Source organism: Scardinius erythrophthalmus (assembly GCF_964197995.2).
Source record: "Scardinius erythrophthalmus genome assembly, chromosome: 2".
Classification (NCBI taxonomy): Eukaryota; Metazoa; Chordata; class Actinopteri; order Cypriniformes; family Leuciscidae; genus Scardinius; species Scardinius erythrophthalmus.
Genome location: NC_138222.1, coordinates 6,942,424 through 6,960,297, shown reverse-complemented (window position 1 = coordinate 6,960,297; position 17,874 = coordinate 6,942,424). Strand labels below are relative to the sequence as shown.

General features: G+C 42.1%; 1 protein-coding gene across 1 annotated transcript in view; it reads left to right on the top strand.

The window, feature by feature from the left end:
* Window positions 1-17,874, top strand: part of galnt18b (UDP-N-acetyl-alpha-D-galactosamine:polypeptide N-acetylgalactosaminyltransferase 18b) — a gene marked incomplete at its 5' end in the record, with an annotated part of 101,478 nt that overhangs the window by 48,864 nt on the left and 34,740 nt on the right. The window contains 3 exons of the mRNA XM_081358391.1: window positions 6,259-6,442; window positions 9,156-9,353; window positions 9,559-9,673. Of these exons, the coding sequence (XP_081214517.1) occupies window positions 6,259-6,442; window positions 9,156-9,353; window positions 9,559-9,673 (497 nt within the window). The remainder of the gene's footprint in view (window positions 1-6,258; window positions 6,443-9,155; window positions 9,354-9,558; window positions 9,674-17,874) is intronic.

Below are 17,874 nucleotides of genomic sequence, written 5' to 3'. Positions count from 1 at the left end.
AGCCAGAGACTGTTCACGTTACGCCTGCCGAGCCTGTGTCTTCGGACAAGATGGCCGCCGCCGAGAGTGTTCCCGTCACGTCTGCCGAGCCTGTGTCTTCGGACAAGATGGCCGCCACCGAGAGTGTTCCCGTCACGTCTGCCGGGCCTGTGTCTTCGGACAAGATGGCCGCCGCCGAACCTGTTCACGTCACGCCTGCCGAGCCTGTGTCTTCGGACAAGATGGCCGCCGCCGAGAGTGTTCCCGTCACGTCTGCCGAGCCTGTGTCTTCGGACAAGATGGCCGCCGCCGAACCTGTTCACGTCACGCCTGCCAAGCCTGTGTCTTCGGACAAGATGGCCGCCGCCGAGCCCGTGTCTGTTCCTGAGCCGGAGCCCGTGTCTGTTCCTGAGCCGGAGCCCGTGTCTGTTCCTGAGCCGGAGCCCGTGTCTGTTCCTGAGCCGGAGCCCGTGTCTGTTCCTGAGCCGGAGCCCGTGTCTGTTCCTGAGCCGGAGCCCGTGTCTGTTCCTGAGCCGGAGCCCGTGTCTGTTCCTGAGCCGGAGCCCGTGTCTGTTCCTGAGCCGGAGCCCGTGTCTGTTCCTGAGCCGGAGCCCGTGTCTGTTCCTGAGCCGGAGCCCGTGTCTGTTCCTGAGCCGGAGCCCGTGTCTGTTCCTGAGCCGGAGCCCGTGTCTGTTCCTGAGCCGGAGCCCGTGTCTGTTCCTGAGCCGGAGCCCGTGTCTGTTCCTGAGCCGGAGCCCGTGTCTGTTCCTGAGCCGGAGCCCGTGTCTGTTCCTGAGCCGGAGCCCGTGTCTGTTCCTGAGCCGGAGCCGGAGGCGTCTGTTCCTGAGCCCTCAGTGACCGCGACACTGGCCATTATGGCCACAGCCATGTGGTGTGTGTGGGCTACGCACACACTTGGACCGGTGGTGTCTGTTCCTGGGCCGGTGGTGTCTGTTCCTGGGCCGGTGGTGTCTGTTCCTGGGCCGGTGGTGTCTGTTCCTGGGCCGGTGGTGTCTGTTCCTGGGCCGGTGGTGTCTGTTCCTGAGCCGGTGGTGCCAGTTCCAGTGCCCGAGCCGGTGGTGCCAGTTCCAGTTCCAGTGCCTGAGCCGGTGGTGCCAGTTCCAGTGCCTCAGCCAGTGGTATCTGTTCCTGAACCGGTGGTGTCTGAGCCGGTGGTATCTGTTCCTGGGCCGGTGGTGTCTGTTCCTGGGCCGGTGGTGTCTGTTCCTGGGCCGGTGGTGTCTGTTCCTGAGCCGGTGGTGCCAGTTCCAGTGCCCGAGCCGGTGGTGCCAGTTCCAGTGCCTGAGCCGGTGGTGCCAGTTCCAGTGCCTCAGCCAGTGGTATCTGTTCCTGAACCGGTGGTGTCTGAGCCGGTGGTATCTGTTCCTGAGCCGGTGGTGTCTGCTCCTGAGCCGGTGGTGTCTGCTCCTGAGCCGGTGGTATCTATTCCTGAGCCGGTGGAGTCTGCTCCTGAGCCGGTGGAGTCTGCTCCTGAGCCGGTGGAGTCTGCTCCTGAGCCGGTGGAGTCTGCTCCTGAGCCGGTGGAGTCTGCTCCTGAGCCGGTGGAGTCTGCTCCTGAGCCGGTGGTGTCTGCTCCTGAGCCGGTGGAGTCTGTTCCAGTTCCTGAGCCGGTGGAGTCTGTTCCAGTTCCTGAGCCGGTGGAGTCTGTTCCAGTTCCTGAGCCGGTGGAGTCTGTTCCAGTTCCTGAGCCGGTGGAGTCTGTTCCAGTTCCTGAGCCGGTGGAGTCTGTTCCAGTTCCTGAGCCGGTGGAGTCTGTTCCAGTTCCTGAGCCGGTGGAGTCTGTTCCAGTTCCTGAGGCGGTGGAGTCTGTTCCAGTTCCTGAGCCGGTGGAGTCTGTTCCAGTTCCTGAGCCGGTGGAGTCTGTTCCAGTTCCTGAGCCGGTGGAGTCTCCGCCGTGGCCGGCCGAGGGGTCGTCTCCGCCGTGGCCGGCCGAGGGGTCGTCTCCGCCCTGGCCGGCCGAGGGGTCGTCTCCGCCCTGGCCGGCCGAGGGGTCGTCTCCGCCCTGGCCGCCCGAGGGGTCGTCTCCGCCCTGGCCGCCCGAGGGGTCGTCTCCGCCCTGGCCGCCCGAGGGGTCGTCTCCGCCCTGGCCGCCCGAGGGGTCTTCTCCGCCCTGGCCGCCCGAGGGGTCTTCTCCGCCCTGGCCGCCCGAGGGGTCTTCTCCGCCCTGGCCGCCCGAGGGGTCTTCTCCGCCCTGGCCGCCCGAGGGGTCTTCTCCGCCCTGGCCGCCCGAGGGGTCTTCTCCGCCCTGGCCGCCCGAGGGAGAGTCTGCTCCGCCCTGGCCGCCCGATGGACTCTCTGTTCCGCCCTGGCCGCCCGATGGACTCTCTGTTCCGCCCTGGCCGCCCGATGGACTCTCTGTTCCGCCCTGGCCTCCAGAACTGTCCATTTTCCCTGCCCCACCCCGGTCTGTCTTTTCTGTTTCCCCTGTCCCACCCTGGTCTGTCTTTCCTGTTCCCCCTGTCCCACCCTGGTCTGTCCCTCCCGTCCCACCCTGGTCTGTCCCTCCCGTCCCACCCTGGTCTGTCCCTCCCGTCCCACCCTGGTCTGTCTCTCCCGTCCCACCCTGGTCTGTCTTTCCTGTTCCCCCTGTCCCACCCTGGTCTGTCCCTCCCGTTCCCCCTGTCCCGCCCTGGTCTGTCCCTCCCGTCCCGCCCTGGTCTGTCCCTCCCGTCCCGCCCTGGTCTGTCCCTCCCGTCCCGCCCTGGTCTGTCCCTCCCGTCCCGCCCTGGTCTGTCCCTCCCGTCCCGCCCTGGTCTGTCCCTCCCGTCCCTAGTGGAGCGTCTGGTAGCCGCTCCTTTAGGAGGGGGTAATGTCACATGCCTGTCCTGTCTTGTGTAGCACATGTGGTGTTTGTGTTCCTGTCATTGTTTTGACCCCACCCTCCTTGTTATCTTATTATTGGTTTCATTTGCCCCACCTGTTGTTCCTCATTACCTGCCTGATTTGTCCCTTTTATAAGTTCCTTTGTGTTTGCAGTCTGTGTCGGATCGTTGTCTTGTACACGTCTCCTGTTTCCCCGTGACCCGTTTGGTATGTTCACTTTTGAAGTTGTTGTTTGGTATTTTGTAATGTTTTCCCCCTCGTGGGTGTTTGTTTTACGTTGTTCTTTTGTTTATTAAAAATCCCTTTCCTCTGCACTTGAGTTTTCCTTGTTTTCTTAGTTTTCCGCGACAGTATTACCATGTTTTTTTGACTAAATGATTCAGATTACCTTATTTGGATACTTGTTTTTTCCAAGACACATATTCAAACATATAAAAAAACATAGCAATACCATTGTAGCAGTTCCTAAAAAAGAAAAAGGTAACAAAGAAATGTAATGTCATTGGAAGTTCCTTACGTAGATTGAGATTTCAAGAATGTTCTAGAGCAGCGGTATTCAAATGGCTCAAAGTCCACTCCAATGTGAAATATTGTATTTAACGGAATTCACTTTCCAACAACTATATCTCTGCCCACAAAATATGCAAACGAGCTGCTGCTATGTCAAGAGTAAGAGAGAAGTAAGAGAATTGATCTCTTACTTCTGTTTTGTCCTTCTGTTTAACCTTCCAAAGGCTGACAAACTTAGAGTGGTTAAAATGTGTTTTAAACAATGTTCCTGAACATCATATCCCACATGTTTGTCTATGTTTTATAGTTGCTATGATGTAAATAAAGGGCAAAGCTGTTTGCCTCCGCTCACCTACTAGCCAACATTAGTGTTGATATAGTGTTTACTGTTTGTAAGCTCTTGCTTTCGTAAGACGGTTCACCGCCTCTTAGGAATAACCATGGATTTGTTATCGATCACTGTTTATATTACCATAGTCTTCTGACAAATATCATGATTAAATTGTGAATAACTTATCTAAAATGTTTCTAAAAAGAAAATTACAGGAAAACATACCACTCTGAAACGTCCTGTGAAATCCATGCTTGCAAAATCTGTGCATGAATGTCATTCTGGACAGTCCTCTTGTTTGTTAACATTCTTAAGTCAGAATCAGGCTTGAAATGGTTTAAAAAATTGACGCCATCCTTAATAGTTACATCCGAGCAGATGAAAATTGCGGTTATGGTAAGGGCCGAACATGCACTAAGCGGTGCCAATCACAACACATTGGGCCAGCTAGCCAATCACAGCATTTGAAGGAGGGGCTTCATCGAAAGAGGAACTAGATGGCGCGTTCGGGACAGAGAGAAGTGCTATAATACCATAAAACGTGAAAAATAATGTGTTTTTTTAACAATCGCGCATGAAAGCATATTCTAGTACACCCCAAAAACAAAATCAAGACTTTATAAAAGGGTATAATAGGACCCTTTAAAAAACTCTTTTGTTCTAGCCTCATGCATTCTTTTTTATCAACACTTGAATGTGGGTAAGTTTCATTAAAAAAAAAGCAACATTTTGAGCAAAAAGATAAGAAAATCACCTTTTTGTCAAAGACTACATCCAGAACGGATTCAAGTGTCTAAATGTAATAATAATAGTATGTATAATAGTATAATATTAATAATAATAATAATAGCCTAATAAAACATCTGATCTTACCTTTTTATATTCATATCCAGTTGGGAGAAATATTTCCTTTTTTTGGTAAATATTGGTAAAAAATCTTAGCGTGGACTGCTTTGGCTCTCGGAGCCTATGATTCTCATCCTTGATGACTGTTTTGAGTGTTTAGGGTTTTTTTGCTTTTACTACGGCTGCCCTGATGGAAATGTGTAACTGTTACAAACAAGTATTGTCCGGACATCCCCTGGGAAGGGAATATAGAGACCGGACATCTTGGAACTTTAATTGAATAACCCTGTTTTAGAGGAATACATTTGAAAATAGATTCATTGCAGTCTTTACACCAGCAATTTATGACTTACAGTAATGAATACATAGTATGGAATGTGAAAGAGTCTGTCTTTATCCTTTTCACATCAACTCTCCAAATCTCATCTTCTCTTCCACCAGTTTCTTCTCTGAGAAGGAGAAAAAGGTGAAATTAAAAATAAATCATAGGAATTCAATTTAACAGTGAAGCGTAAGACATGAGAGGACCAAAATGAAAACTTAATGACTCTGCGTCTTGGTTTGCATTATATATTCATGTAAGGCACCTTCATTTTGACTTTTTGCCAGATTGTTAAAGTTTTATCAGTATTTTAGATGTTAGTGGCATTGACATTGTGGTTAAAATTTCTTAATGGTGATATACAATCACATACTTCACATTTGCACTTCTAGTTATATACTACCGGTCAAAAGTGTGGAATCATTTTTTTAACAATATGTTTTTAAAATAAGTATCTTATGCTCACCAATGCTGCATTTTTTTAATCACAAATACAGTGAAACAACAATACTGTGAAATATTATAACAATTTAAAATAACTGTTTTCTATATAAATATTCCTGTAATGTCAAAGCTGAATTTTCAGCATCATTACTCCAATCATCAGTGGCACATGATCCTTCATAAATCATTCTAATATTTTGAATTGGTGCTCAAGAAACATCAAGAAAGTCTTTGAAATCAATGTTGCAAACAGTTTTGCAACTTAATTAAATTAAATTAATACTTATAAACATTTATTTGTTAAACGTTTATTCAGCAATGATGCATTCGATTAATCAGAAGTGACAGTAAAGTAATTTATGTTACAAAATATTTAATCGAACTTCCTATTCCTCAAAGAATCGTGAAAAAAATGTATCATGGTTTGCACAAAAATATTAAGCAGCAAAAACATTGATGATAATAAAAACCATTATTAATGATTGAGCACCAGTTATGTAATAATAATATTAATTGGTCACCAGATGAGTTATTTTATTTCTATCTTTGTACATACAGTGCATTGTTTAGGTGCTGAATGGAGCGAGGTCAGGTGTGATGAACTCTGTATGTTGTATTGTTTGGTGTGAGAGCACAGTGTTTTACTCAAGTTGAAGAAGATTGGCAGGCACAAGAGTCCATATTGACACACACACACACACACACACACACACACACACACACACACACACACACACACACACACACACACACACACACACACACACACACACACAACATCCTCTTTGCTGTGACCAGGGATAATGAGGACAGTCCTTTAGGAGCCATTGTAATGTTATAGCTCTCTCTCTCTCTCTCTCTCTCTCTCTCTCTCTCTCTCTCTCTCTCTCTCTCTCTCTCTCTCTCTCTCTCTCTCTCTCTCTCTCTCTCTCTCTCTCTCTCTCTCTCTCTCTCTCTCTCTCTCTCTCTCTTTTCCTTTCAGACGAGTTAAAGGAGAAATTACAGGATTTTGTGAAGGAGACCAACGCCAAGCAGCCGGGTTTCATTAAAATGGTGCGGCACAGTAAGCAGGAGGGCCTGATCCGCTCGCGTGTGAGTGGCTGGAGAGCTGCCTCTGCCCCTGTGGTGGCCCTGTTTGACGCCCACGTAGAGTTCAACACTGGCTGGTGGGTGATATGAGAACTCTGGCTATTCCTAGTGCTTCACGGACAGACTGTAATTACTGCTTCTTTCAATCGAATTGTATAAAGCATCAGTGTTCTTGTTCGAGCACTGACAGGCATTTTTCCTAAAAGGGTTTGAAAAGAATTTCAGCCTTTCTAAAATTTTCTCTTATTTTCATGTTGCTCCAAACCCGTACGTTTCTTTCCTCCGTGGAACAAAAAAGGAATTTTGAATGTTCACTTTACTCTTCTCTATAGAGCAAAGGTAGACTGCCCATTTATATATATATATAACTTGTAGAAGCAAGTTAAAATGGCATGGTTGCTTCAGCAAGTGCATTTTTATCTCACATTTTATCTCACTTTTTTAAACTCTATCGGTTAGGTTTAGTGTAAGTGGTACATTATTTATAAAAGCAATATAGCATTAACCACTCACTGGATATTTCACTTTGAAAGTGTCTCAAAACATGCAAGAGGCAACTTAAAATCATTTTGCAGAAATGTCACCACATTCAAAGTGGTAGTATGCGCACATCCAGAAAACTTCAGGCAGGTGCGCGATCAGATCAAGCAATTCACTAGAGGGTAAACTAAATTTGGCACACTGCTTCCAAAGAATCAATTTATTGAACTAACGTTTCGTCTTTGTCAGGCATAAAAACAAGTACACAGCAAGGTATGATTTATATCAACATAATCTGTCACACCTGATCTGAATGTTGGTTACTATTTTGTATTTTATTTTATTTTAATATATATATGTGGCTATTTTGCATTTTTTCTCTGTTTATTTAATGTTTGGGTTAATGAGTTGTTTAATTAGACAGATTACGTTGATATAAAGTATTTCTTGCTGTGTACTTGTTTTTATGCCTGATGAAGACCTTTGGGTCGAAACATTGTATCGTTCAATAAATTGATTCTTTGGAAGCAGCAACGGCAGTGTGCCGACTTTTGTTTACTCTCTAGAGAAATGTTACCACAGGCACATTTTTCTAATGATTTGGGGTTGTAAATGTGAAGAACAGACTGAAACTGAAAGTCCTCTCTAGCTATAACGTGATGAGGATGCAGAAAAGACAGGGAGAGTAGGATCCAAATGCAGTAAAGAATATTTATTAAAGGAAATAAACACTCAAAAGGAGTAAGGAGTAAAAAAAAGGAGTAAAACACTCAAAACAGGGAAAACCCTGAATTGGGAACAGAACTGGAACACATGGCACGAAACTGCTTAAACAGGACAACACCAGACCCTGAATATGAGAAATACATGAGCTATATGCTGCGTTCACGCCATGCCGTAATTACTGTAATTTCGAGATGACATCATGTGACGTTCTACTCAGAGCTTTTCACATCATTTGACATTTAGGAATTATGTAATTCTATAGCGACACTATCAACGCCTAAATTAATCTGCAGCAGTAAGGTGGTACAAGTTAGCCTGGCTCCGCCCTCCTACGTACTTCCGCTCAATTTCATTTTCCTTCAGTACTACGTCTGGGACTGCTGTATATTCTTAGGTTTCCAGAAACAAATTTTTTGTAGGACCAATCAGCGAATAGAGGGAGTGGCTGAGAACGATGACGTTGATGTGATCACACACATGACTAGCGTCGGCCAATAGTGAGCCTACGTGTGACGTACAACACACAGACGCGCTGCTTTATCAAGACTCGAGGAACAGAGAGAAGGAAATGAATAGTGGAATAAAGTCGTTTTTTTTTTTTTTGCGCACAAAAAGTATTCTCGTCGCTTTATAAACTTTATAAAAGACAGACATCTTATTCTAAACATAATCCTCTGATCATTCGGACGACCACACGTTAGCGATTGGCTATGGCAGATCCTGAGTGACTCTGGGCAGATCCAATAGTTTTGAACTTTAACAGAGAACCCGCCTACAAGGAAGTAAACGTTTCTCAATGGAGCGAGGCCAGACTCTCTGTACAAATGAAATGTACGAGAGTCTGGTAGAACCAGGCTAGGTACAAGTAGGATCTCTTAGGAAATTCCAAGCTTACAAGTTACATGCTCTTCGAGGACATGATAGGTTTTTACAGGTTGAAATCTCGTAATTAGGGGAATTGCAACATGGCGTGAACACACCTATACACAAGGGTGCAACAAGCTAACAAGACACACCTGGGAAAACTACAACGAACAACAAACAAGGCACTCGAGACAGGAAGTAACCAAAAAAGTCCTAAACAAGACATAGGGAACATATAACACTAGGTTTCAAATTTCATTCATGCTTCATTTTCAAACTTGGCGACACATCAAGTTCATTCTTGGATGAACGATTCTATTAACTATCCTGGTTCTTTTAGAACACAGATCATATAGATGCCCTTCATCATCAAAAGAATTTCTGGATCTTACAGTTGGCACACCATGGTTTGACTCATAACAATCTGACCCAGATATGTCAGTGCAATTTGAATAACACCCAGAATTTTTCTGCCTTTAATCAGCTTTGATGTGATTTTAAAGCTGTACTGTACTGCTCAATTTGCATCTCTCCAGAAGAGTCTAAAATAGTCCTAAAATAGTACAGAGGATGAACTGACTGAATAGGCTCTGTCTGTTTGTCTCTATTTAATCATGTTGAGAACACACTGCCTGTTCAGGCTCACGTGTCATACTCAAACATTTTTTGGAACAAAGCATGTTCACTGTGTGGTAAACGTTTTTATTGTTATGTCTACAGGGCAGAGCCTATTCTCCAAAGGATCAAAGAAGACAGAACCAGAATTATATCCCCATCTTTTGACAATATCAAATATGACACATTTGAGATTGAGGAGTACCCACTCTCTGCTCAGGGCTATGACTGGGAACTGTGGTGCCGATATCTGAACCCACCAAAATCCTGGTGGAACTTGAACAACAGCACTGCTCCAATCAGGTATTTTGTTAAATATATTTTGGAATGCACATCCATCCAGCCATCCATTTATTTCTGTATGTATGCATATATGTATGTATGCATGTATGTATGTATTCATTTATTTGGAAATGCAGATGTATTTATGTATTTATTTATTTATTTTCTGATTTGGCTGATATAAATATATATTGAATGAATGTATTTATGTAATATAAATCTTTAGGAGTCCTGCCCTGATTGGCTGCTTTGTGGTGGACAGGCAGTACTTCGCAGAGATCGGTCTGCTGGATGAAGGCATGGAGATTTACGGAGGAGAGAATGTGGAGCTGGGTGTGAGGGTGAGAAACGATATCAATCTGTACAGGCTATGGGGTAATGAAGATAATGGATGCACTCTTGAAGGATTAATGACTCTAATGGCCCTCCTTTCTTGGCAGGAAAGTTCAAGTTGGCACCATTTACGGCATCCCTTGTCAAAACGCGTTTTTTGATCGGATTGTAATTGTTATGCATAAAATGCTTAAAATAGTTTCAGATGAAGTATAGCAAGACAAGACACTGTGAATTTAGGGCTGCTACTAAAATTTTTTTTTCTATTGATTAATCTATTGATTTTGTTATTTATTTAATGTTTTTTTTATTAGTCTATTAATATACATATAATAACCCTGATTGCCCCCGATTTTGGTTAACTAACAATACTTTTGGCATTATTTTTTCAATGTTTTATTAAAAAATTATCTAGTTACATTAATAATTAATCATTTAGCAGACACGTTTATCCAAAGCGACTTACAAATGAGGAGAACAATAGAAGCAATCAAACCAACAATAAGACAAAAATATATATATATGTACTGTGACAAGTATCAGGTAGTCTAGCACAGTACACATAGCACGAAAAAAAATTGAATAGAAATAGAATATTAAGTATTAGTATTAATGGTTCAATTGTAGACAAAAAAGATGCATCTTTAGCCATTTCTTGAAAATGAAAAGCCTAAGTAGCTTGGGTTGGTTTAGGCAGGACATCAGCAGGGAACAGTCCAGGTAAAGGTCCGTGAAATTGATTTTGTGCCCCTTTGGGATGGCATCACAAGACACTGTTCACTTGCAGAATGCAAGCTTCTGGAGGGCACGTAGGTCTGAAGTAGTGAGTTTAAGTTATAGTTGTGCAGAGCCAGTTGTTGTTCTGTAGGCAAACATCAGTGCCTTGAATTTGTTGCAAGTGGCATTTGGCAAGCAGTGCAAGTTTATGAAGAGAGGTGTGACGTCCGCTCTCTTCAGGCTTGTTAAAGACCACTCTTGCCGCAGCATTCTGGATCAGTTGCAGAGGTTTGACAGTATACGTGCTGAAAGGCCTGCCAAAAGAGCATTACAATAATCCAGTCTGGATAGAACAAGCACTTGGACAAGGAGTTGTGTAGCATGCCCTGGTAGGAAGGGCCTGATCTTCCTAATGTTGTATAAGGCAAATCTGCAGGACCGGGCAGTTCTAGCAATGTGGTCTGTGAAGTTTAACTGATCATCGATCACAACTCCAAGGTTCCTGGCTGTCCTGGATGGAGTTACAGTTGATGAACCTAGCTGAATGGGTTAGGAAGGGTTGGGTTGGCTGAGACCACTAGCAGTTCTGTCTTTGCAAGGTTGAGTTGATAGTGGTGGTCCTTCATTTAGCAAGAAATGTCTGTCAGGCAGGCTGAGATGCGAGCAGCTACTGTCTGATCGTCTGGCTGGAATGAGAGGTAGTGTTTTGTGTCATCGGCACAGCAGTGATTGGAAAGACCATGTTTCTGAATGACAGATCCTAGTGATAACATGTGGATGGAGAAGAGAAGCGGTCTAAGCATTGAGCCCTGGGGAACTCCAGTAGCCAGATGTTGTGACCAAGACACCTCACCCCTCCAAGACTCTCTGAAGGACCTACTGTACCTGAGATGTAAGACTTGAACAACTGGAGTGCGGTTCCTAAGATGCCCTTTGTCATAAGGGTTGACAGGAGAAACTGTGTAGTTAACTGTGTCAAAAGCAGGAGACAGATCCAGCAAGATGAGTACTGAGGATTTGGAAGCTGCTCTTGTCAGTCTCAGAGCTTCAATAATGCCGAGTTCACACTGCACGATTTTCAAAGTAGTAAGGTCACTGTTCTTTTCACACTGCACGACTATCTGGGGTAACATTCAGTTGCTGGTGTGTGCACACTGCATGATGGATCAGCGCCAGGAGGTTTTACACTGCATGACTTTACAAAAGAAAGAATCGCCGACAACTTCTGTCTGGTCCGTAAACTACGTTTCACTACCAAAACGACTGGAGTTCTCGCGCGAGACTGAAATTGTTATTAAAAATGATACAGTAGCCTGCAAGAAGATTGCGATCCAAATTGTCTGTGGGCTGATTTGCAGTGTAGAGGAGAAAAGAAAAACAGATTATGCAGGAGGAAATGGTTGGGGAGACGAGGGGAGCAATGACTGTGTGTTCTGCAAAGAGAGTTGGGGGTAAATAAATAATTTTGCAATGTGCTGCTGTTGCTTCTGGTCAAGCAAATGTTTGTTGTTTGTTTCTCTTTGATATAATTGTAAATAAATCTACTAAAATACTGATATTCTGGTCTACCTCCTCCCCAAACATCCTGCTGTCCTGTTTCTTGCTCTCTTATTGGCTGTAGGTCATCGCCGATGTAGTTTTCAGTCAGAACACATTCACAAAGCTTGATTGTGAGTCGCCGACAGGTGCGACTCATCGGCAATTCTCTCAGATGGCGTCTTTGATGGCCTTTGTCACTCGCGTAAACTAGCACCGATTTGCCTATGATTTCGGACATTTGTCGGCGAGTGAAAATCGGGGCTAAAATCGTGCAGTGTGAACTCAGCATAACCGAGAGCAGGGCAGTCTCGGTTGAGTGGCCACTTTTGAAACCAGACTGGTTGTTGTCCATGAGGTTGTTCTGTGTGAGAAAGGTATAGACTTGGTTTAACATGACTCGCTCAAGTGTCTTAGCAATGAATACCAGTTAGACTGGTATACCATTGCAACGCTAACATAAAGCGTGACACATCAACGCATTCCATGCCTTTATAACACTACATTTTAATCAATATTTTTTTCTATACCAGTGAATTGTTAGATTTAGCTTTGCAAAGATGTTCAGACCTTTTCTCTGTTCTTTTTCTTTCTTTTTTTTTTAACTTAATAACAAATTCAATATTGAAAAATCACGAAACCGGGTCTCCACAGCATCACAGCAGGAACACTACCACTTTCACTGAAGGTATGGTGTTTTTTGAGGTGTCAGATTTGAGCAGTGTTAGATTTGCACTGCACATTTGCTTCACATATTTCTTTTTTTCTGTGCCACAATCCCATACAGGCCAGTGTTATACAGATTTCCTGATATGGTCGACTGCTGCACCTTTACTCTGTTTTCAGATACTGAACTCTCAAAGCGAACATTGTCCTTTATGTGGTCTCCTGCTGTTCGTGCAAGGAGTTTCGTAGGGCAACCTTTTCTAGGCAATGTCTGTGTGGTTTGATTCAGCTTCCATTTCTTTAGAATTGAACTAGCATTAGCATTGCCTGCTGGGACGTTACAAACACTTCGCTATTGTTTTTTCTTACTTAGCCTATGTATTTGTTTTACTTAATGTCTAACTTCACAGAATAACTCTTTAGTATTCATTTCAGAGATGCCCTTCAAACTTACAACCTGAATAATGACTCATTATAAACTGTAAGACCCAATGTCCTTTGGGCTTTCAGTTAGAAAATGTGTGGTTTTTAATTGATTCACTAGCAAGTGTTTGAGAATTTAGTTTTAATCTCCAGGATATGTGGTGCTGAATACATATTTCAGTTCATTTTCATAGAGAATATTGTGTGGCATAAAAAAAGTATCTCTTTACATTTAAGCTGCTGTGCTGGGAATACAAATATCACTGTTGTATTTGTAATTTAGTAAAATTGATTAAGAGTCTGTAAATCTCTCAAGTTTGCATTTATTTGATCAAATATACAGTAAAAACTGAAATATTGTAAAATATAATTTCTTTCAATTTTTTCTTAATTTAAATATATTTTAAAATATAATTTATTCCTGTGATGCAAAGCTGAATTTTCAGCATCATTTACTCCAGTCTTCAGTGTCACATACAGTAATCCTCCAAAAATCATTCTAAAATGTTGATTTGGTGCTCTATTATTATAAATTATTATTAGTGCTCAATTAATAATAATTGATCTTATTATTTTAATGCAAACCGTGATACTTTTTTGATGAATATAAAGTTCAAGAGAACAGCATTTATTTAAAATAGAAATCTTTTTGTTACATTGTAAATGTTTTTACTGTCACTTTGATCAATTTAAATTCTGAATTAAAAATAAATACAAAAATTTGAAGCAGCACAACTGTTTTCAACATTGATAATAATAAGAAATGTTTCTTGAGCAGAAAATCTGCATATTAGAATGAAAGATCATTATGTATACTTTGCCATCACTTGAATAAATTACATTTTAAAACATATTCAAACAGAAAACAGCTCACAATATTATTTTATTTAACTGTATTTTTGATCAAATAAATTGGTAAACATTTTTGTCTTGGTAAACATATGGGACTTCTTGCAAAAGCATTAAAGAATATTAATTACTCCAAAATTTTGACCAGTAGTGTATGACTCTCACACTCCAGACCCTGTTTGCTTTCCATTACTTTTATACTGCAGTTATTTGCCGGTTTATTCGCATATGTCTGTTTCTCCATCCCAGCACAGGCTTAATAAATGTGCCGTACCTGAGAAGAGAGCCATTATAATCCCTGAAGGAAGACAATAATAACCTTCAAGCATACTGTGTCCCCAAAAAGTATTTGACATTGGGCATTGCTGATGACAGAATAAAAATACACATATGTACTGTTTATAATATATCAAATTCAGAGACTAGAGGGCAAACTTGCTGTCCCCACCTGTCCTCTATCCGTGAGTCAGCACAGCCTTAAAATGGCTTGACTTTCGAAGCTATGGCCACTCTCTCCAAGCACAGTGAAATATAATCATCAATCACGCTAAAGGAGAGAGGAGAGTAGGGTGGCATTTCCCTCCCTGGTAATTTTCCCTCAGTGAATGGCATGCTTTTAAGATTTTTATGCTTGATAATGGGCCACTGATTGCTCTTCTCTGAAAGCATGCACAATTTTCTCAGAGACATACTTTTTCACTGTCCCTCGCTGGTTTGTGGATAAATGGAAAGTGAATCATCTGATTGCACCAGAAGGCACACAGAGACACAGTGTGCTAGATTTGTTCATGTCTGTGTATTGCAGATTATGGTAAAAACAATGAAAAGATGGGCTGCTGAGGTGTTTTAGTCAGATTAGAGGCGCTACTACCCCTTACCTCACTTTACCCATAATTCCCAGTAGGGTCCATCTGTCTGCAGTGTATTACAGCAGCACTACGCCGATAATGAGATGGTGAGTTACGTGTCTGCAGATTAAAGTCTCAAGAGAGAAGACGATTTTCGAATCTACGCATATCAAAGATTACCGTTTCAAATAAAAATATGTTTGTTTGTTTCTATATAAAAGTAGATGTAATGTGTCCTCAATCAGCGTTAAATTCTAAATTGGTGAAAAGCAAATGAATCACATGTCTGAATCCTTCTGAGGTGATAAACAGAGATTAGAGCGTTGTGTGATAAAGCTCATCAAGCATTTATGCAATATGCAGATGGAGTCTTCTCATACACTGAATCACTCGGAAACAAATAATAAAGGACATTATGTGGAACATGTAAGCGAATTATAGTGTACCAGAGATCAAATAAATAGGCCATGCAGAGATTTGATGGTTCGGTATAAAACATTGAAAATGACTATTGTGGCCCACAAGCATTAACTGGGTGGTCTAGAAATGTCATATTTCAGGTCAATTTTCCACCCCAAAATCCCAAGAAAACCTCCGGGAGAGGTGGGATATCTGATAACATGACTTGGAACATTAAAGTTTGCATGAAGAAAAGACAATTGTTGGACCATAAATGTGTTTTTAATTGTGATATTTTCATGATAGCACATTTTCTCCCATGAGAAAAACATATAATTTCTTGCTTGTCCTTTCATTATAGAGTGAAATATGACCTGTACACATTTTATGGTTTTGTGGGATTAATCTTGCATATTATAAAACAGTTAGACTGTTTTTTCACTGATTGTGTCCCTCCACTTGCCCGTGTTCACAACGTTTCAGACAGTGTAAAATAGAAGTAACGTTCAAATTTATTCTTCATTTAGTTCTACTCTAGTCTACCTGGAGTCTGCTATTCTGCTCACGAGTCACTGTTTGCTCACTAAAGTAAATTAAACTCTGTCGATTCTTTCATAATATCAGAGAACATTTCTGCACTTTGGTATGTGAACTCATAGCATGTTTAGTACACACTCTCCTTTAGGAGGGCATTGAGATAAAGGATGAAGGAAAATGAGAGCGTTTTGCAGGTATTTTTGCAGCAGGCCAAGGTCTGAAGGGCATAGAGCAGCATTGTGTGAGGGTTCTCTCTGTTCTTCTGCATCCGAAGGGAATGAGGCTTTGCTGATGGAGCACCTCAGAAGTTGAAACAGATGGCCTTTCTAGTCTGGAATAAAACATAGCTACCATTATCTACAATAAAGAGTCATGTCAGCACACTCTGCTGTCGTTATCAAAGGTCCAAGGCTGCTGGAGCGTCATTAATTCATGTTGTTTTACATACATTCCCATTTCCTGTTGGTTTTACACAGTGAACAATGGCTCAGATTTTCAGATGTGGATTGTTGACATGCAGTTCACCATGAAACACTGAACATAGCGAGGTGACATAAACTATGAGGAGGTATTTATAGATATGTCATCTACGTGAGTCTTTTTCATTAGAAATTTGCAGGGTTGTAAATTAGATACAAAAATACTTTGTGCAAAGCATGCGTATCACAGTATGTTGGCGTTATCTGTGGCGTTGATGCCAGTTTTCTCTGCACTATCTAAGACCTGACAAACAAGAGGAAATGGATAGATTACACATACTATTTCTTTAGTAAGCATGTACACTCTTTGAGAAAAAAACAGTCCCAATTTAAATTGTCTTTATAGTACTACTGTATGTACTAACATTTCAATTAATGACTTGATACAATGCACTTATTGTGTACATACATGTATTTACATTGTACTTACAGTATACAGTACTGCATGTAATTAATGTCTCTAATTGCATCTATAATTACACTATTGACCCTTACACCTTAAACCACCTAACAAAACAAATATAGCAAGACCATGTCCTAAACAATACCAGATTGAGTTTATCAGCTTGTAACAATAGCAGAACCATTTTTGGTGCTAAATAGAACCTTTTTTATAAGGTTCTATAAAGAACCATGCTTTGGAAGTGCTCTATACCTGTATAACCGTAATGGTATTATAGAGAACCTTGTCGATTTTTTACTTCCGCATGGTCTTATAAAACCTTCTGATCTCTTTGAGGGTTTTACATAAAAAACTGAAAGCAAATTATGTCAATTATATGACATTATTATATGCTTCCCCAGAGGCCCTGTAAGCCTTGCAGGTTAGGTACGACAAGTGCTTACAGTAGACTTGTAGTCAAGACCGCCTAAACCGAGACCAAGACACTACCAAGACCAGAGGGTATCGAGACCAAGACAAGACCAAGACCAAGACAGAATAAGTCAAGACCAAGACCAAGTCGAGACCAAGACCGAGACCAAGTCGAGACCAAAAAAAAAAAAAAAAAGACTAGTGTTGAAGCTAAGCTATAACTTGTATGAATTTAAGAACAGCAGCATAGGGTTCAGCCGCAGTTGGCAGAACAATACAGAGACAGACCATGTCATGTGTGTGACTGTGAGCTCACTGTAAATGTTTTTGCAGACTGGGTGAGATCAAATATGTGAGCAATTATTGCATGACGGCTTTTACTGCACTATTAGAGGATTGAGACTCCCTTAACTTTTGTGTACTGTTGAGAACTGACATGACTGGTACTGACTGGTTCATCTGACAAAACATCAAACACCTCCAACACCATCTTGCTCCTCCAACAAGTGTCTAAAGAATGAGAAATATTTAACCAATTGAAATTATACTTAATGTGTAGATGAAATCGTAACAGCAAATTAAAGATGCACAATTATAAACTTGGATTAGGCCTAATGTTTAGTCAACACAACATAGATATGCAGATGATATTTAAAAGACCATTTATTTAGTCTAACACCATCTTAAATACAATACTGTATTCAAACAACACACACACACACACACACACACACACACACACACACACACACACACACACACACACACACACACACACACACACACACACACACACACACACACACACATATCAAAGACACAAATTCATCTAAGCAAATGCCTGTCTATCTCTGCCGATTTCGGAGTCTCAGACTCCAAATTAATCCATTCTGCAACTTTTAAATACATAATTATTTTTTTTAAAAACGAAATTATAGGCT